The sequence below is a fragment of the Coloeus monedula genome (assembly GCF_965178545.1).
Source record: "Coloeus monedula genome assembly, chromosome: 1".
Taxonomy (NCBI): Eukaryota; Metazoa; Chordata; class Aves; order Passeriformes; family Corvidae; genus Coloeus; species Coloeus monedula.
In genome coordinates, this window is record NC_138781.1 from 73,291,334 (window position 1) to 73,312,248 (window position 20,915).

At 40.3% G+C, this 20,915-nt stretch overlaps 1 protein-coding gene across 1 annotated transcript; it reads right to left on the minus strand.

The window, feature by feature from the left end:
• Positions 1-73: 73 nt before the first annotated feature.
• On the minus strand, positions 74-19,812 carry BPHL (biphenyl hydrolase like). The gene is made up of 7 exons (XM_082294684.1): positions 19,684-19,812; positions 16,695-16,798; positions 13,984-14,150; positions 9,651-9,804; positions 7,207-7,338; positions 3,444-3,567; positions 74-417 (listed from the first exon to the last, which is right to left on the minus strand). The coding sequence occupies exons 1-7, from the start codon at positions 19,791-19,793 to the stop codon at positions 330-332; spliced, it is 879 nt and encodes a 292-aa protein (XP_082150810.1). The 5' UTR covers positions 19,794-19,812; the 3' UTR covers positions 74-329.
• Between the last annotated feature and the right edge of the window lie 1,103 nt (positions 19,813-20,915).

The following is a 20,915-nucleotide window of genomic DNA, read 5'->3' on the forward strand; positions in this document are numbered from 1 at the left end:
TTGTCCTTTAATATTAGGAGCACATAAAGGCATGCATTCTAGATCATGTTTTCTGTCTTTCTTAACACCTCTATTGGACCAAGAACAACTGTTCAGCCTGGGTGGCAACAAGTAAGCTTAAGGACACGTCAGAAGTCTTGCAGTACAGTGGTATGCTCTGATCACTGAGGCTTACGTGTTCTTAAGACATATCCTTCTCATGCAAACATGTTTAATGTTTTTTCTTACAGGACTCAAACCTACCTATAACTTCATTGAAAATGGAAAGCCAGCTTATATTGCTAAACAAGGCAAAGGCCAAGCACCTCTGACGTGTTTTACAGTCCAAGTCAGCGTAGGAAATTTTCCACTTCTCTGTTGAAGTCCTCCGCAAAACGCAGGTGTAAATTATGCTTTCCTTCTGGCATCACAAGCAGCCTTAAAAGAGGAGAAAAATCAAACACTGATTATACATTTTATTCTGTGAGTACAGGTAATTAAAATACTTGTTGCATTTTCCTTGCTCTTGGTTACCCAGTAAGTAACTGTAGTAACTCTTATTTTAAGTACTGTCCCTCTACATGTGGTTCAGAATGTGAACCACAGCAACAGTTGAAGCAATAACCATACTACTTGTCCCACTCTGGGGAGGATAAAATAAGGCTAAAAGAAATTTTTATCTTAGACCCAGTTTCTAGAAACCTTTCTGGTGATCTACACAGAAGATAAGATTCCAAAACTTATGTAAGATGCATCTTTGAAAGGTATGTAAAGTACCTGAGCACTTTTGCCTCTTTCAGAGAACAGTAGTTGTGCTGGGCAGTGAAATGCAGAGTCCTTGTCATGACCCAAACTTGGTTATTATTTGTACTTTGTCTCATCTTTTTGCAAAAAGACAATCCAAAACTAAAACCATTGATCCATTAAAATAAGAAGGGAAGTCAGAACTTCTCTGGCTATACCAAAAGCTTAGAAGTAGTACCTGTGAATAAGGTTAAATCTTTGTAATACGAATATGAGTTTGACATGCCTAAAAATCCACTTGCTTTTGCTTTCTATCTGAGACAAACTTTATACATCAAGAATGTACACTTCTTTATATGGGGGTGGGAAATTCTTTAAATTGTTTTGTGCTACCATATACCAAGCAGTTTCAACAGAGCTAAAACCATTCTGACTCTTTGTTGCCTTCATGTCAAAGTACCACCATAACAAGAGGGACTGACCTTCTTTTGGTGGTGACAAGTGCTGTTTTGTTTTGGGAAAAGAGCAGCAGCATGTGAACATACCCAGCTTTTCTAGTGAATTGTCTGAATTTTATTAAGTCTGTTTCTTCAAAGACTAACCAGCACACAGATGCACAAACCTATAGTGCTGTGTATGCTATTTCCTACTGCTGGTAATGCCACCAAATTCCAGCCATACCATGCAAATGCAGAATGATGGCACAGTCTTCCACCATGAGAGAAACAAGCAATGTACCTGCACTATAATCAAAAGAAGCTTTTTCTACTTTACTACTAGATAAAAATCAGGGCAAGAAAAGCTGACAGTAGAAGCATGTGTTACTGAAAGTAAACTTTAAGCTTTTTCCTTCTACTTCACAATGGAAAATGTCAATTCCAATACAACCAGGGAAGAATGGGACCATGTACCCAAGTGTTATTTTCTGAGAACACCATTAATCTGGTTTCTTTTCTGACAAATATGCATACAGGGGAGCACTTCAGCACAAAGACATGCAAAGAATCACTGTTTTACACTTTATTGGATGGCAATTTCTAACAGTGTTTCCTCTTTGACTTGTCTTCCAAAGAGAAGCTATCAGATCCTTGTCTAGTTTTTTGGGATAATTTGCCTTAGTCAGCATCTGGAGTATTTTGGAGCTCAGTGAAACCAAGCAGGATGATAGGTGTTCTGAGCAGGGCATGTAGGAGTAAGGAACCAGCAGACATGAAATAAAACACCTGCATGTGATTGTTAGGAAGATCTCTTGTTCTCATCTTTCCTGCGGCAGCATGCATTACTATGATCAGTGTGCCTGGCTTTGAGATAATATCATTCATTTTTGCAGTGAGATAACACCAGTGAAACAGTTCCCTAAACTTTGTATTCATAAAAACGTGTTGCCTTTTTTTCCCCCCCTCACTACTTCTGTTCTCCAGTGCTGATCATCACAGTCTGCTATTAAGTAGTAATAGAACGCTTGCATTTGTGTGCAAATTTGAGGAGAATTCAGCTGGTAAAATCCCAGCTTTTTATAGGAAGCATTTCTGGAATTTTCAAGTTGTGCTAGTTTTGGCTGGGATAGAGTCAATTTTCTTCACAGTAGCTATTATGGGGCTGTGTTTTGGGTTTGTGCTGAAAACAGTGTTGATAATAGATGTTTCTGTTATTGCTGAGCTGAGCTTGCACATCATCAAGGCCGCCTGTGCTTCTCGTACTGCCCCACTAGGGAGGAGGCTGGGGGTGCTCAAGGAGTTTGGAGGGGCCACAGCTGGGACAGCTGACCTCAACTGACCAAAGGAATATTCCATACCATATGGCATCATGCTGAGCATACTGAGCTGGGGAAAGAAGGAAGGGGGATGTTTGGAAGGATGACATTTGTCTTCCCAAGTAACTGCTATGTGTGATGGAGCCTGGCATTCCTGGGAATGGCTGAATGCCTGTCTGTCTGTGGGAGCAGTGAGTTAAGTCCTTGTTTTGCTTTGCTTGCATGCGTGGCTTTTGCTTTACCTATTAAACTGTCTTTATCTCAACCCATGAGGGGTTTTTTCATTATTATTCATCTGATTCTGTCCCTGATCCCATGAGTGGGGGAGTGAATGGTACTGAGTTGTCATCTGGGGTTAAACCACATCACACATGAAGCAGATGGTGCCCTGATATTTTTCTTGTTTATATAGTAATATTCCTGAGCACAGCTGTACATCTTTTTCTCATTCTGCTTTTCCTAAAAACACTGAAAATTCATGGGACAGGTGGAAACAGAATCTCTGAGGTTGTTCACATCAGTAGGGCAGAGCAAACAGAAGTACACTGCGCTTCTCTCTTTAATAACTGGGAATCTCTCTCCATTCATAGCATCTAAATTCTCTGTTGAACTGAATGGGACAGAAATGAGGTCTCTTACAGCAAAAGGAATGCAATGGTCATAAAAACAAGTTTGCTTGCTTTGATAAATCTTAGGGAGTAGTGGTTCTGTTTGTGGAGTGAAAAGAGGAAAATGAACTTCGTTTCAGAGGGCTTTAGGAAGGAACTTATTAAAATACTGTACTCTTTGTATTGCAAGAAAGGCCCAGCTACCCTGTTTGCACTGTAATTTTCTAGGGAAGTTTAGAATAGCTCTCTGTGTGGCAGAGACAACTTGCCCAAATACCTTTTTTTTTTTTTTCCAAACACTGTTTGAACTGCTTCATTTCTCCAAAAATGGTATATGAAAACTCCATCATTTAACTTACCGAGAGCCTTTGATGTGCTTATGAATGTATTCTGCATGAGCTTGTGGGACCAAAGGGTCTTTCTCACCATGAATTATAAATGTGGGACATTTAATATCTGGCAGCAACTGTTGGCAGATATTACCTAGGGAGAAAACAAATGAAGGTTACACTTTACTTTAAAATTGTATGACAGATGAAACTACTTCCGTAAAGGACTCTGAACTCCACTGGGTTCTAGCTACTGCCTCTCCTTGTGGATAGTGTGTGATTAATCTACAGGACTATAATTAACATTTCTTACTCCAAAATGTTACTTCACTGCAATTTGCTCCATTAATGGATAATAGGACAAAAGGATAGAGAGAATGAAGTACTTCTGTTCTGCATTTCCCCCAGGCTCTCTTTGACTCTTCAAAGCTGATACATGAATCTCCTTCCCAGCTTTGTTTTTTCAGCTTTAGAGTCCTATGGCCCTCAGGTTAAGCTGCATTTTGTTACAGTGGTTGTCAAGTTACACGCCTTGCTACTTTTTTTTAACAAATTAACTTAGGCTGTACTGATACCTGTTGCACCTCCCAGGCCCTTTGCTGTCTGCAATGCTCTAATGAATTGACCCTGGCTGAGTGCCAAGCATCCACCTAAGCCTCTCCATCACTCCCCTCTACAAGTGGACAGGGAAGAGAAAACAAAACAAAGGGTTCCTGAGTTGTAAGGATAGGACCAGGAGAGAGCACTCACCAAATACCATCGTGGGAAAAACAGACTCAACTTGGGGATATTAATTGAATTTATTACTAACAAGATCAGAGTAGGATAATGAGAAGTAAAATAAATCTTAGAAGCTTCTTCCTGGGTTCTACCTCCTGCACCCTGTGGTGCAGGGAGATGGGGAGTGGGGGTTACGGTCAGTTCATCACAGGTTGTTCCTGCTGCTGCTCAGGGAGTCCTTCCACTGCTCCAGTGTGGGGTCCCTCCCACAGAAAACAGTTCTCCATTAACTTCTCCAACATGAATCCACTCCACAAGCAATGGTTCCCCACAAAATGCTGCAACATGGGTCACCTTTCCATAGGGTGCAGTCCTTCAGGTACAGCCTGCTCCAGCATGAGTCCCCCACTGGGTCACAAGTCCTACCAGGAAAACTGCCCTACTGTGAGCTCCTCTCTCCATGGGTCTGCAGGTCCCAGCAGGAGCCTGCTCCAGCACAGGCCTCCCACAGGTACAGAGCCCTCGGGTGTACATCTGCTCTGGTATGGGCTCCTCCATGGGCTGTGGGTGGATCTCTGCATCTCTGTGGACCTCCATGGGCTGCAGAGGCACAGCTGCCTCACCAGGGACTGCACCATGGGCTGCAGGGGAACCTCTGCTCTGGAGCACTCCTCCCCCTCCTTCTTCAGTGACCTTGGTGGCTGCATAGCTGCTCCTCTCACACATTCTCACTCTGCTCTTCTCTGGCAGCAGTAATGTCTGCATAGTAACTTTTCTTTCCTTCTTAAATATGTTTTCACACATGTGTTACTGCCATCACTGATTGGCTTGGCCTTGGCCAGTGGCATGTCCATCTTGGAGCAGGCTGGCATTAGCTCTGCTGGACACAGGGGAAGCTTCTAGGCACCCTGCAACCCCCCAGTACCAAAACCTGGCCATGCAAACCCAATACAAATGCATAACAATTTGATAGGAATTGCACTAAAACTGTTCAAAGGCTATTTTTCCTGCCCATTCATAATTTTATGCTTACTAGTCATTAATCTCATAAGAAGCAATTTTAATGCTTTTGTTTAAAGACTTTTCTGAATTTTCTCCCCTTTTTTTCCTCATCCCTTAGTAACACAGTTTCTAAACTCGTTGCCTAACTTCTTCCCATGCTCTTGCAAGGGAATCTTTGGGCAAAACATCCTTGATGAGCTTTATGTCCCATTTTTCTTTAAGATAACTTTGTCTATTTGTAGTTGTCACCTTACAGCTACCAACAGCTGTAAGACTAATGCTCATTCATGCACGCTTTCCTTAGCTCTAAAGTCAGAGGCTGTTTGAGTTTTACCAATTGCTTGGTTATTTATGTAGCCTTCGTTTGCAGTACTACTAGTGAAATATTTACATTTAGAACATTTTACCCATAGTCCTCTAACACCTGCAGAAATGTTGACTGTTTTTCAGAACCAAGTACCAAATAAATGGAGGTTATTTATCTAGGGAGATAGTTGGCAGTCAAACTATTATTTCCTAGTTTTCAGTCCTAAAACTGTTTTGTAACATAACCACTAAATTGTATTTACTCTAAAAGCACGGAACAGCAAGAAAAATCTTGGCTGTTGAGACTTTATGTAACTTACTCAGTTTCCTTAAGTGTTGGCTCCTTCTAAAAGGTCATTTCTTATCGTATTTCACACTAAAAGCTGTCTCATTCAGGGAAAATAATCTAGTTTTAAAAACAGCTTGTGTTTTTGACCAACATTGGCTTTGCTGTCCTCCTTTTATCTCTGATGGGTTTTATTAACACCTTTTCTTATATCTGCTGTATCTGCGCCTTTGTTGCAGTGTCTTAACTTTAATTGCAAGGTGGCCTGTTTGTAATCTAAGTTGGAAAACGGGTTTTTCCCGGCAAAAGAACCTGCAGTCTAATAGCTGCTCATCTCTTGTAGCAAACATTAGGCTTCTTCCAACATCTGACCCAGTTTCAGCATCTAGGTAATTCACCTCCTTGTTACATGTTTCTAGGTGGCTTCTTTTTCACAGCCACTTAATCTCATAGTGTCTGAGGCACGTGCAGGCAGTGAAAGGATGCCACAGCCACAGATTCACCGGACTGGGCTTTGCATATTAAAAAAAAAAAAAAAAAAAAAAATTAAGGAGAAGCATTCCAGAAAGGGTAAAATAAAATTGGGACATAATTTGTTACATCACTTTACTGGGAGAAATCCTAGTGCTGCATTGATCCTATACAAAAAAATTATGGAAAAATATGACATGAAGGAATGTTTTCGTTGTAGTACCCGCTGCCTGTTAATGCACATCATCTATCTTTCATTATGGGAGCTACAGGAAAATGTGTTTAAGAGTTACAAACTCCTTTTTTCTGTATTATACATTACTGCTTTAGGCAAATCAAAAGCAAATTTCCTCTGAATTAAAATAGAACCACTGATCATTATTCATAATATCTTTGGCTGAAAAGGTCTATGTAGAGTAATTGCAGAAATCTTCAGGGATAAAGAATTATATTGTCTAGTTTACAATTTTTTAAATTATTTTTAAACACCTGGGCTGTTTCAATAGTGTCTTTAAAATGCTTTTTTTAAGTTCTGAGTTCTCAAAATCTGAAGTCCCTTCTTTTTTAACTCACACCATACTAGGTTTGAAAGAGTTTTTCAGCTCCATTTTGCAGAAACTGGAAAGAGCATGCCTTACTTTTGGTACATCTTAACTATGTCACCAAGAGATAATCCTTGTACACAGAGACAGGAGAAAAAGATTCTGCCTGAGCAGAATCCTTTCTGTTTAGCCTGCACAAAAGCAATGACTTAATAATGCAGTTTTGTGGTGGAACAAGAGGAGAGCCTCAACTGCTAATGTTTTCCATAAATGTTTTTCTCCTGCACCTTTCTGGTTTTGTGAGCCATCTACAGAGTAATTGTGTTACTCCTGAGTGTGAGTCACACCCAGCTTTTAATGCCATATGCAGAGTCCTTCCTTTACTGCTGCTAGAAGTAGTTAGATTTTTTTATCCAGGCCTGCCTGCTATTCTAATTGCCTCAGCTCAACGCTGTGAAAGCCTTACCATCTGAATTGTCAGCAAAGCGTGATATTCCATCTACCCAAGCCTCACAGGTTTCTGCGAAGTACTTGTGTCCATACAGATCTTCCAGTGGTTTCTTGACCTTTTCACTCCATTTTGAAACATCTCGGATGCCTACATAAAATAACATTGAAATATGTTATGTCCTTTCCAGCAACAAGATAAAAACCCACTCCTAATATAGGGAAGTTTTCAAACCAGACTGCAAATATGTATTTCAAACTTGAAACTGCAATGAGTATTTTAAATAATTCATAGTACAGAAAGGGTATAAAAAAGACAGTTGTGCAATCTCTGCTGTGGTCTTCTGAGTTGTAGAGGAACATCTTGTCATTATGGTCACAAGGAACAACAGAAAAAAAAATAATAACCCAAAGACTCAGAACCAGCAGAAGTTTTATGACTTTTAGGAGTACTTTCACAGGAGAAGTTCAAGGGGTACTTTGTATATAAAAATGGGAATGTTTCATAATAGACTGCTAGACATGGCAGGTTTTTTTTTTATATCCTTTAGCCTTTTGCATTGACTCATGGATGGAAGTTCTTCCATGGCTCCTACCAGCTCTCAGAGGAAGGAAGCTCTTACTAAGACATTCCAGCAGGCTGACATCATGGTATATTTGCCATAGTTTTACACAAAAACAAGTGACTCCACTTAGTAGAGTCCTGTGACTCATGGCAGGCTGGCTAAAGCTGTACAAATAATTTGATATTTTAGTTATTTATTTATCAGAGACTTCTATTTATTTCCCTCTAAAATTTTCAGTACTGCTCACAAACTACGTATCCAAAAAGGTTATTTTCACTAAACTATATTTCAGCTGTACAGCTTTGTGCTGATAAAGTCTGAAACAAAGTTGGCATCGCAGAGAACAGGACAGTACTGAATCATCAAACAGCAATATATGCCACTAGCAAAGGTTTTAACTGGTTTCAAAAGGGAATTAAGGGAAGAAAGGAGTGAGGTGTTAATTAACAAAGAGAACCTGTCCAGCCAAATGACAAAGGTAGCAGTGACTGAAAGTGTTTTATAACAGCATCTAATTGAAAACGAGTCTGTTCACCCCAGGCTAGGTGCTACTGAACAAATGTTTCCTTTATAGAATCTACTGTTTTATGCATGGGGCTTGCATTAACTTACAAAGAGAAGGGAGAAGCCAATGTTGAAAGGACCAAATCAACACATGTCACTCCTGCGAAACTCTGCAGCTGAGGTGCACTGATGAGCCAGTTGTAGAAGACTTGTGCTGCTACTCTCAACTCTATCAGCCAGGGAGAGATGTTGAAAGCAACAATCCACAAGGAGGACAAAGGCCAACATTGCGGTGGGTGTTCCATGTAAATAGGACTTCTTTTTGTCGTTTTTTTTAGGGGTTTTTTAAATTTTTCTTTTACATTTTAGCCTGTAGTGCAGGGAGGAGATGTGCATTTCATATATGTACAATAAAAATTTAATAAATATAAAAACATGTAGAGAAAGAAAGCATTTTGTTTTCTGAACTAAAAAATATATTACTACTACTACCACTTTTAGTGTTAGTATAGGTGAGGTAAATAGATGGGCAATACCTACACTTGTAATTTTGCTGAAGCCAGACGTATTTCACAGCTGGTATGAATCAAACTCCAGTCACTAAAATGAACTATACCAGGTTACATTTGTTGAGAGCCTACACGGTTAACTCTTTTCATTTCTACGTTCAAAAGGAAAGATGGTCCCTTTCTGAGTTCACCAGCCATTCCTTCTTATTTTTCTTTATAGCGAGAAGCGATCTCAGATTCTATTTCACATGAGTGGAATAAGGATCAGAAATCCCATGTTTCCTTGCTTTGCAAAGGTTTTCTAATGATAATAATTAACTAAAGGAATGCAAATGGTAAAGACATCTTGGGACATTTACTTGAATTATTCATTTGCTTCCTGAATTTAAACAGTAAGTTATGAAATTGCTTTCTTGCTGTCTATATTATATAGGTTCTAGAAGCAAAAGCTGTTAAGAACTAGCCCAGTGATTATCTGTGGACCTGGTTTAAAAAAGGTTGTGCAAGATATGAGGTAAGAAATCAAACCTGGGGTTTGATTGTATTATTTGGAATTTATTTTTAGGAATTTGTTATAACAACAAAAATTTGACTTTCTGAAAACTACAGATAATCTATTATAACTTCTGCTTTTCATCAGGGTAAGTTGGTAAGGGCTTGTCAAAAAATCTATTATATTGCCCCTAGAGTAACTGTTGGAGAGTTTCTCACTATAAATTTAATCTATCCCTATACCTCGCAACGTAGTGAATTTTGTGTCCTGTCTCTTTAGGTTTGTTATGTCCTCAGCTCTGTCTCCACTTAGCTGTTGCATGACTAAGATTCTTGGGTCAAGTAGAAATTAAAATAATTCATTTAGAATACAACATGCAGTTTGTACATACCATTGTAAATTCTCACATCCTCTTGAGTAACGCTGGCATTTGCTCCCCAGACAACCAACTTGTGGATAAGATTTGGGTACTTTGCAGCTGCAATGAGCGCTGTAATTCCACCATCACTCCACCCCAGCAAGGAGAACTTCTTAAACTTTAGTGCCTTGATTCATACAAGAAAGTTACATGCAAATCACCAGCTGGTTTTACAACCAAACGTTAAATATTTCTTGAAAATTAACTGTACAGTTTTAGGCACAACACACACAGCTGAACTATAGTTAGCTTTCATAAGAAGATGTAATTTTCTTGCTATACATAAAAATACTAAAAACCAGGTCAAATATTTAGAAAACAAGAAATTATACCTGCCATTTCAATTTTCTATAACTCTTTAATGAAACAGGCAGTAGTCCTATTAGATTCTTGCTCAATTTAAAAAGCCCTCCAAAAAAAAGAAAAATTGATTGAAAATGGAGGGTAAAGACCTTTTCAGAGAGCCTGATGATATGAAGAATCTGTGGATTCTCTTGGTGTGAGGTTGGCAAAGACTATCACAGGGTGGATGGTAAGCAATCCAAGATTAGACTAAACTTAAGAAAAAGAAAAGTTTAAGACTTGAAAAATGGAAACCAGCTATCTGATTTACTCATACTAGCTGAGCTAAAAAAAAAAAAGTGCTCTGTAACAACCAAAAAATACTTAAAGTATTTTCTAAAGGATTGTATCAATTTTTTGTTGCTAATTTACATTTTCTGAAGCTTTTAAGTGTATATTTTAAATGTTACTTCATGGTGAGTCGCAATTCAAAATATTAATCAAAAATGAAATTCCTCCTTGAAAAGGAAAGCATAGGGCAAAAAATATGACAACCAAGACCTTAATTAATTCTGACCACTGACAGGACCCAAGGGAATGGCACAAAGCTGAGTTGGGGGAGGTTTAGGCTGGATATCAGGAAAAGGTTTTCACCCAGAGGGTGGTTGGGCACTGGAACAGGCTCCCCAGGGAAGTGGTCACAGCACTGAGCCTCACAAAGTCTAAAAAGCATTTGGACAATGCTCTCAGGCACATGGTGTGACTCTTGGAGTGTCCTGTGCAGGGCCAGGAGTTGGACTCGATGATCCTGATGGGTCCCTTTCAACTCAGCTTACTCTGTGATTCTGTGATAATGCTTTCTACTACAACTTGAAACTCTTGCTTCCTCATAAATGACTATATGTGGTAGGGAGTACTGGCAGTCACAGGAGAGAGGATTTTGCGTGTGTTATGTTATGTTTTCTGTGGGGAAAGAGTGGGGAAGGTAAAGGCACTCATGAGAAAATGCATCTGAAGGTTGTAGAGGGATGATATTCAATGGTTAGGCAATCCTTGCAGTTTTGCATACAGAAACTTTGGTTTGTGAACTCATTCACAAGAAAATATATTTCACAGGGTTTTTTGCTTTTGTTCTGCAGAAATTACAGCCTTTTAGATGTAATTAAGGAGGATATTTTACTTTTGGAGGGAAAAGAGCAAGTTAGTTGAATGAATTGCTTTGGTATTTGGTGGTGTTGGAAGTCCAGGCCTGCTTTGTTGTGACAGAAGAAAGGAAAAATGCAGGTAATGAGAGAAACAACTACAGAGAGAGAAAAAGATGTTTCTACTGTGCTTGTAAACTTGATGCTCAAGTGAGGCATAACTTTACTAATCAACTCGATATTTAGCAGACTTCTATCCCTATTAAGTTTTTGGCTTCATCCTTGGTATTCTGCTCACTGTAGTGTTGACCAATTTTAGATTTCACTCTGCAAAGCTGTAATTACTAAACAGAAAAGAAATAAGGTAGGGGAAAGAAAGGGACATGTAATGTAAGAGCTGATAGCAAGAAAAGGAAACTTTGAATTTTTGCAGCCGATCAGAAGTTGGCCCTGGTCTGCTGAAGAGGTAGTTAATCTGTGTCCAACTTTCATTATTGTGCTGCTGAAGGGTTCCTGGTGTCTTGGCAGGTTTTGGGGGTTGGCAGCAGTGCTTGTAGAGGTTAAGTTTTTGATGTTGCTACTGTTCCCCTACTGACAATAGCAAATTATGGAGCTCAAAGTTGGCTGATGGATGGAATAGCTGATTAAAATTTTTTTCTTCATTGACAGGTTATTTGAGATCTATTTGCCTCCAGTATTTCTCTTGTTCACTAGCCTTTATCTTGATGAATTCTTTGGGGTATCTTAGGATGCCTTTCCAGCAGGAGAAATTTAATTTATCCTTTGCAGCCTTCAGAAAAACAATGTGATACAGCAGCTGTGCTGGATAAGGTATGCATGTTTGCTTACTTTAATTTTGAACTACAGATTGCTAACCTAACATGGGCAGTAACCTGAAAGCTGGTTGCACAGCACAGTTCTGTGGGTGATTTTGTGCTGCCTTCACCCTGTGAGTGAACAAAATTTATTTTGAAGTCACCTTCTCTGTGCAGACCTGTGTGAAATGCAATCCAATTACCACATACAACAGTGAGCTGCAATACAACATCACTCAGCACTATATGTATGTTTTTACTGCATCACAGGGAGTGTAGCACAAGCAAAAGTTACAGGTGATCTACAAAAACATAGAGAAGCCCAAGATCATCCTTTTGCTAGGACAGTAGCTTTGAAGAGTAAGAACTTCTTAAATATCAACACTAATTATTTTCCTAATAATTGTTTTAATGCTATTGACTTTGCTAGCTAGACATCGGGGTGGAAGATAGCAAAGAGGACTTAGGTGCATTATACTCCTTCTATTTCAAGCAAACTCCTTCACTGAACACAAAGAGGGATACAGAACAGTGTCTTCTGCATAAAGGTGCTAAATACTCTGCAGAATTTCAGCTTTTGTTATTTCATAGCAACCTTGCATCACTCACATCTCCAGCAGAGACACCAGAATCTGAAGGAGACTAGAACAAAGGTTCACCCATACAGATGTGTTTTTTGGCTGATTGTAGGCAGGATGATGAATGTAAACCATTATATTCTGGAAATCATAGTTGGAATGATTCCTTGGGATTTGTGCTATCCTTTATAACATCCTAAAATAGAAGCAAGTTACCCACACTTGGTAACATTTTAGTAAGTTGTTATTACATGCTTATATTGAGAAACATCTTCAAAAAAACAGGATGCTATGTCTCATTTGCTTTGGCAGCTCTAGAGATTGGTAGGCTGCTGTCCTGTTTGGCTGCAAGCTACATGGTTACACTCCCTTTGGGGAAAGCTCTGTTTAATATTTTGCATTTATTAGTATTTGAACAGAGACAAGAAGGGGGTTACAACCATTTAGACTGCAAGTCTGTCACCTATTCATGGCAGCATCTTTATTTTCTTTGCTAGTGTAGTAGAAAACATTGGAGATTTACAGTACAGAGAGATTGCTTTTATGGTTAGAGGGCAAATCTGTGTCTTAATCCCGATTCTGCTGTCAGACTTACTTTGGTTCACTGTGCAGAATACACCAGGAAGGCAACATTCCAGTTTCAGATAGGTTTTCAGCAAGGTTATTGTTTGTTACAGAAATACAGTTAGACTGACTGTCTGAATCTTGCCTCATATTTTGAATTTAAATGCTCTGCCAACTCTCTTAACATGACCGAAGAGACTGTACATCTTAATATATAAAAGCCAAAATATTAGTTAAAACTAAACCAGCAAATAGTGTCAGCAGCTATAGGACAGAATAAAAGAGGAATACAGAAACACAGATTTGAATAAAAAATTCTTCAAGAAGGAGAAATAATAACAGCTTTAGGCCATATTCTTTATAACTGCAACTGCTGTGTTAGTTAATAAGATTTGGTATGGTCACAGGAAGACTTTGATTTCTCACAATGATTTCAGTAATATGCTGTAAAATGCAAAACATCAAACTAATTTTTAGAATCAAATGTTTCCTAAATGGGCTGCTCAAGGCATAACACCAAGATTCTATTCAATAGAAAATTTTCTATGAGCCTTTCAGTACGGTAATCCCTTAAACTAAGCTACTTTGCATAGACTTTGTTTTTTACACACACTTTACCTAAACTTACATAGTTCTTGGCTGCAAACCTCTTAGGGTAGGGTCTTGGAATAAAAGCATATTGCTTTATATTAATTCCCACATTCTCACTGCTGAACCTTTATGCATCTTGCAGAATAGGTGGAAGAAGAAAATATTTTCTGGAACAGTGTGTATATGCTCACTTTTAAGCTTTCATTTGTATGGTCTTTCCATAATCTGCTGTCTGCTGGAAACAACCTTTGTCCTTCTCAAAATTTAAGGAAAACAGCTTTAAAAAAAAAAAAAAAAAAAAAAAAGGAAGAATAAAATCTCATAATAGATTTACCTGCATAAGATCCACAGCATCTTTTGCATCCCTCTCAAAGAAATCTGGAGGAAAGTCTCGAGATGGAGGAATGGACTTTCCGTATCCTCGAGGATCCCAAGCAACAACTGTGAAAAGTTGCTTATTCATAGACTTAAGCTGCGGCCCAAAATCAGTTTGACCACTCCCTGAAACATTATAGTTTTTCAATTTTATTAACCACCACAATGCATACATAGTATACATACTCTAAAGGGAAACTGGGGAAAACTTGTAACTTTATTCCAAATAAGAGATTATCCAGCGAGTGAAGTACTCTTTAATTGTAACTATCCATTGTAACTCTTAGACAGGAAGTATCACAACTAAAATCTTTAGAAGCATCTGCAGTATGTTCAGAGCAAACCATTTCTGGTAGGTATGAAAGGTTATCAAGAACAGTGCTCTCACATGTGCTTAAATACATTATTTTAAACTGAGTAGGGATTTACCTTTAACAGATTTAAAGCAGTAGCATGGTCATTGCTGTTTACCTGGACATCACAGGTGAAACTGAAAGGGCAGGAATATTCTGCTAGAAATTTGTAAGTGAAAAGCACCATGCCAGATGGTTGTTATTTGATAAAGCACCTCTATGAGAATATTGGTGCTCAAAGCTGACCTTTAAATACTTTGTTTGCTGAGGGGACTGTGGTGACACAGAAGCATAAAATTGTATATTTTGATTTCTTTTAATATGTAAAAATAAGCCAAATACAGCCAATTTTTCTGAAGCAGAACCATTTCTTCTATTGACTCAGATCTTCAAAGGATTTAAAAATGAAGTACTCCCATCTATTGCACTAAGCTGTCTATGAATGAAGGTAATCTAGCATGAAGGTAAGACTGCAGTTTGTCTTGTGTTGTGGTCATGTGGTAACAGTATTAAATGCTATTTAGGTAAAACTCATTCAAATTTAATGTGCTGAAATATAAAATTGGCTATCCATTGCTATATTAAAAGGGCCATTTAAAGGCATTTAATGTTTTTCTTTCTGTTTACTTGGAGAAATCTGTCCTCAGATACCACCAGCAGGTCTAAGTTATACAAGAGGCTGTATACAGCCTTCTGTGATGAACTGATTACATACTGACATGATCTCTTGCAAAACCAGTTAACAGCTCGTCAGAAGCAAAATATCAGGATGTTAGAAAAATGCCAACACAAACTGATTAATCTCATATTCTTACAGAGACCTTGTGTGACCTCTGCACCACCATGAGCATGCTTGTTATACTATATTTTTATCACTTAAAAATTACACAAGACTGAGAGCATATATAAATGCTGTGTCCTCTTGGTTTTCTTAGTATTTTTGTAGCTAGAAAGAGATACAGCTATTTTGTTTGAATGTAGTCTACAAATAGTCTAGAGACTAATTCTGGTGACCTAAAAGCACTTACCTTGTTGCCACAACAAACTTATTAGTGTGTAAATACTGTAAGTCGCATAAAATAATATTGAAAACTTAGTGTCAGTTTTCTTACGAAGTGAAGAAGGATGCATCAGTCAGAATGTGAAGTTCATTCCCACATGTTGCCCAAAAGTGCTAAACTATAAACTTTATAAGGCTAAAGACCCTAAGCCTAAGTTTTACTGTTTGCAATAATGCCAATTGCACAAAAGCAATGTACACATAATAACAACAGTAAACAACAACAATAATAATGTTGTTCACAACTGAAGAAATACATGATTTCTATTTAAAGCGTTTGCACTGGCAACAGGATTGCCAGTTTAAAAAGCTGTTTAAAATCAATAGGTTGAAACATATGACTACTTGAAGGGCAACTAGCATTAATTTTTTCCACCCCCCCCCCCCCTTGAGAATTCTTTGAAAGAAAGAACCACTTCATGAAGACTTGGAAATGTTGCTGCCAAGAAGAACAAATGTTTCCTGCTCTTCAGTTCCTGATATTTTATCATCTTATCCAGCAATTCTAGTAAGCATTAGTCCAACTCTGAGCCCAGTAACAGTCCTACTGACAGCCTGCCATGAACTGTTGGTAAGTCTGATGGGCCCTTTAGAACTGCAAGAACCCAGAAAAAATAGGCTGTGTTAATTTTAAAAGGTTGTTATCAAAAACAGTGGTTTTGATGGACAGACACCACTTAGCTAGCAGAACCTGTTGTCCATCTCAAAAAGCCACTGAGAATCTTAATGATGTTGCCCTGAATAAACAAAATGTGAAAATACATCTTCAAGAAAAAAAAAAAAAAAAGTTTTAACAGTGACTTTTTCACAATAAACTGCAAGGGTTACATTATGTCTATTAATCCAGTTGGAGTCCATCCAGCTTCTAAAAAGGAATGCATAATTCAGTCTGTGTAACAAATACAGCTGACCTGATTTTCCCCCCCTTCTGCTATTTTCCACCTTGAGTAGCTATTTGCCACCTGTCCTGGACGCCACCTTTGCACAGTTAAATCCAAAAGTGGAAGTGACCACTATGTAAGTCCAGACATTGTATAAAAGGTGCCTGGTGAGATAAATGAAATCCTCTAAAAACTGTTAACTGATGGCAACAACTCTGCCTTTTCCCTTCTGTTTTAAGTATAGCAATTTTTTTAAAAATGAAAACGCTCCATAATCAGGTGGTGAATGCATTACAAAATATTTTATGCATTCTTGCTTGAGACCAGAGGGATAAAGAGGTGGTTGCTCTACAAAGACAAGATAAAATCTCCAAACCTAGCATTCCTGGAAGCAGAAGAACTGCGTGGCTTCCTTCTCCTGTTTGCTGATAATGCAGGTGGACTCCATTCACCTGGATTTTGGCAGATGTTACTGAAGTACTAGGGATAGGGAAAGAGGAGAGAAATAGGAAAACATTCAGACAGTTAATTTTCATTACTACATAGTCACTCCAGGAATACAGAATAATTACTTTTCCTAGATATTAATGACAGTAGTGTGAGATTTTAATGGCTTGCTTGCCTTTCATGGGTGTACAGAAGACTAAAAACAGCTACTCAGGAGCAGAGAAGTATTCAGTTGTGACCACTATGTAGCATTCATACCCGGGCTAAAGGATAGGGGAAAAAAAAATGTCCTGATGGTACAACCAGGAAAATATAAAGGCAGTTTTACATGGTTACAGAAACATTGAAATAAATACATCAGAGAGGAGAAACTTCATTCTGTCACAGCGTAACTTTCGAAATGGCTGGTGTTCACCTTGCTGTTACTAAACTGAGCCTCTTCATCTGCCAGAGAAACCACAATCTATTGTTGCTGTCCCTCATGAACCACAGGGTCTGCAATGAAAACCACTTTGCACTGAGACGAGAGCAGAGAAGAAGAATGTGATAATAATATTTCTGTCAGTGTAATCCCACTAGGAGATAATGCTTAATTGGAAAATACCACATGAGCAATAAATCCACCTTCTAGAAAATCACCACAGAAACCAACTGCACAGGCCATGTCTCAGCCCCAGCACTTAAACCCCTACACTAATATTCAGTACAAAGCAAGACACGTATAAGCAGATAAGTGACCTGAGAAACAGGTCTAGATACAAACACCTAATGAGAAAGCAGAAGTAGCATAGATTCAAAGTATCTTCTTAACAGTATAAACCATTGCATCTGTTCTCCCAGGCAAATTTGTGCCCTAATGGTTGCAAAACATCTTTTCAACAGCCTAACACATTTTATTTAAAGGTAATATGATAAAAATCTTCCCATTTGGTTACCTATTAACCCTCATTTTTTCTAGACTAAATATTCTTGCCCTATGAATTCAATCACTGTGGATTTCATGTGCATAGAGACGTTGTTTTCCAGTCTGAGATGTAACAATAATCTCTATTACATGATATGCATTGGGCAATTCATTAAAAATTCAATTTTAATATATAAAGTCTGAACTACTTACAGTATGTAGAGAGTTGAAAGTGGTGGATTACAGGTAAAAACAATCCCACTACTTTAAACCCTTTTCATAAGAAAAATGAACAATAGCTTGCAAACTCAGTGTCCTAAGTGGAAGTTAAGCCACAGAACCTGTTCAACACAAAGCCATTTTTGATTTTACATAAAATCTTGTGTCTATGTAACCCATGCCACATGCCTGAATAAAAGCTGTGACTGTGCAGAATAGTATCAGCTCCTTATGTGCAGATCCAATTTAAGAACTGGAGTGCAAATGCAAATCTGTGGCAAGAAATTCATTATGCCATTATAACTTCAGTGAGTTCTGCTGAATTGCTATGCTAATATGATCCAAATTATTAGTTTGACTGTAATGCTAAACCTCCTTAAAGTCTGTGTATCACATTTGATGTGGTTTATACACCTCACAACTCAAATTCTGCATGTAGCACTCAGATTGCTGCCTTACCTCCTTTATGAATACTGACTTTCACTTTCTTCTCTTTATAAGGGTTTTTTTTATTCTTCATATGCCAACTTTTGATTTGTCATTAATTTCAACAGGTATTTTATTATAGTTCTCACCACAGCATATCAGCACATCACTCTCACTGAATTTTAAGAATTATGTGATTTTTTCCTTTATAAATAATAACTGCCAAAACCACTTTCAGTTCCTAACAAAACAGAAATAATCAACATTTTGTTACCTTTTTAAAAACAGGTTAGAGATGTACAGTTTAATAGACAGAGTTACATATTCTGCTTTCCTGACTCAGATTTTTTTTCCACATAGTTCTATGTTTTTAGGATTAATTATTAACATCAGGGGCTTGAGAAAATTGCCAAGTTTGCGATGCTTTTCCATTCTTGGATTGTGCCTCGGTGTGAAGTCCACTGAAATCCACGAGTTTCACACAGAGGGTATTTTCAATACTTTTTGGACTAACAACAAATGAGTTGGGTTTTTTATGCACTGAGAAACTGGCAACACCTAAGGCAGACTTGGTCTTCCCAGTATCAAATTGCTGTGAGCCTGAAATCACTTCATAGTGCGCTTGTCAGCAGGATGACTTTTTTCATAAAGAATGTTTTTTCCATTGGTTGACAGAATTGGAAAATGTGGTAAAGAAAAACAAAACAAAAAACCCACCCTGGTATTTTGAATTAGTAATGTCAAGGTGTACAGCTCTTTGAGGAGTATTGGATACATACTGCCTGTGTTTACCAAGGCAGCACAGATGCAGAGTGGGCAGATCTTGTCCTTCACCTGCTCTGTAGGAATGCAGCTTAATCTGGGAACTACCTCTGTTCTAGCTGTGCTACAATGCGACCTAGTCTTTATCTGTGCAGGGGAAGAAAATTACGGTACTATGTCAGTTTTCCTCAACAGGATCTGCGGCATAAGCAGTGTGATACAGATTAGATACATGTGTTCTCTTTGCGACTTCGGCGACCTCCAGGGAGCCCCTTACCAGCAGCAGGTGGCCAAAGGGGCAGGCGGTCAGCGGCACGTCCTGCCTTGCGGGGACCACCAGAGGGGAGGGTGACAGGCACAGGTGACCAGACGGGGCTGCGGAGCCTTCCTGGTACAGATCCTTGCGGCACAGGAAAAGCAGGAGCAGGCTCCTCGGGATACCGCCTGAGTCCCCACCTTGTCATCCCGCCCTCCCAATCCAGTCCACACCCCCTCTGCTAACACATTGTCCATCCCACCGCCCGTTTGACAAATATCCCCTTCCCCAAGCCGCGGGAGGGGAGGAGGGAGCTGGGGAAAGGAAGAAGGTGGCAGCTGTGGATTTTACCCGTAGCAGGCGGCCGGTCCCCGGGCCGTGAGCGGCGCTGCCCGGGCGGGCGGCTGCAACTGCAGCAGCACCAGCGCCCGGAGGGCCCGGCCCGCGCTCCGGCAAAACATTCCGCACAGCGAGGCCGGCCCGGCGGGGAGAGAAGGAGGCGGAGAGGCCGCCCCGCCTCCCCTCCCATGCCCTGCCCCCGCCGGGGCGGGATGCGGGGCCGGCCCGCCTCCCCTCCCGTTCCCTGCCTCCGCCGGGGCGGAATGTGGGGCCGGCCAACTCCGGGACGCGCCAGAGCGTGCGGGAAGAGGGGCGGTCCGCTACCCGTGTTCTGATTGGTGGCCGCCGCTGTCACTCAGGGCAGGGCGGGGAGGGTTTGGCCCCTGGGCCGTGGCCCCGCCCCTCCGCGGCTCTGATTGGTCACCCGACGGCGGGAGCCGAGGGGCCGCAGCGGGTGTGTTGGTCCCTCCTATCGGGTCGTTTTCTTGGTTGTTGCTCCCGCCTTGGAGCCCCGGAAGGGATAGTGCTGTCCCCGCTTGAGAGCAGGAGGCGAGGCTGGAGGGCTCTGCCCTCTCCAGCCGTGTCTGAGAGCAGAGCAGCGCCCAGCGCCGCTCAGGTGCTCGTCTGCACCGTCGGCCGTGGCGGGGAGCGGGGTACTGTGAGCGCCTTCGTGCTCTCCAAGAGGCGGAGACGCACTGAGATACGGCAGCACCCGGGGTGTCTGCAGGGAGGGAAGATCCCAGCCCTCGGAGACACGTGGGGCTTGAAGCCATGAACTGCCCCTTCAGCACTGCCCGTGGTGCAGAAGCTGCATGGACTGTGAGAACATAGAAGATACGGGGTCATCTGTGGCTCCAGGTCTGCCTGGAGAACTGTTCTCTGGGCAGCTGGGACAGTGAGGGCAGCTCTGGGGGCTGCAGCTCCCCTTTGGCGGTGCCTTCAGCATCCCAGAGTCGAGGCGTTCCCAGGCCCGTGGCAGGAATTATTAACTCTGCCTCACCAATGTTATTTGTAGGGCCTGCTTGTGGGGAACATCTGGCCAAGGGCTTTGGCCTGACAAGCGCCCATACTGATCAGGCCCAGCCACCTCTGGAGCAGCCTGACTGCTTTTGTTTGCTGTAGCACTTAGCCTGGCTTTCTTCTGGATCTTCTTACAATTTGCTCATAAAACAAGAAGGAGACCAACTGCTTTCCTTGGTGTCTGTTTTCCAAGTGTGGAGGAGAATGGATGAGCCTGAGTCACA

What these genes read in the sequence shown, in the direction of transcription:
- BPHL (XM_082294684.1), bottom strand. Translation starts at nt 19,793, where the DNA reads ATGTTTTGCCGGAGCGCGGGCCGGGCCCTCCGGGCGCTGGTGCTGCTG. An exon ending in ATGCTGTGGATCTTATGCAG is followed by an intron (nt 9,805 to 13,983) that starts GTAAATCTATTA and finishes GTATGAATCAAG; the next exon opens with GCACTAAAGTTTAAGAAGTT. An exon ending in AAGCACATCAAAGGCTCTCG is followed by an intron (nt 418 to 3,443) that starts GTAAGTTAAATG and finishes TCCTCTTTTAAG; the next exon opens with GCTGCTTGTGATGCCAGAAG.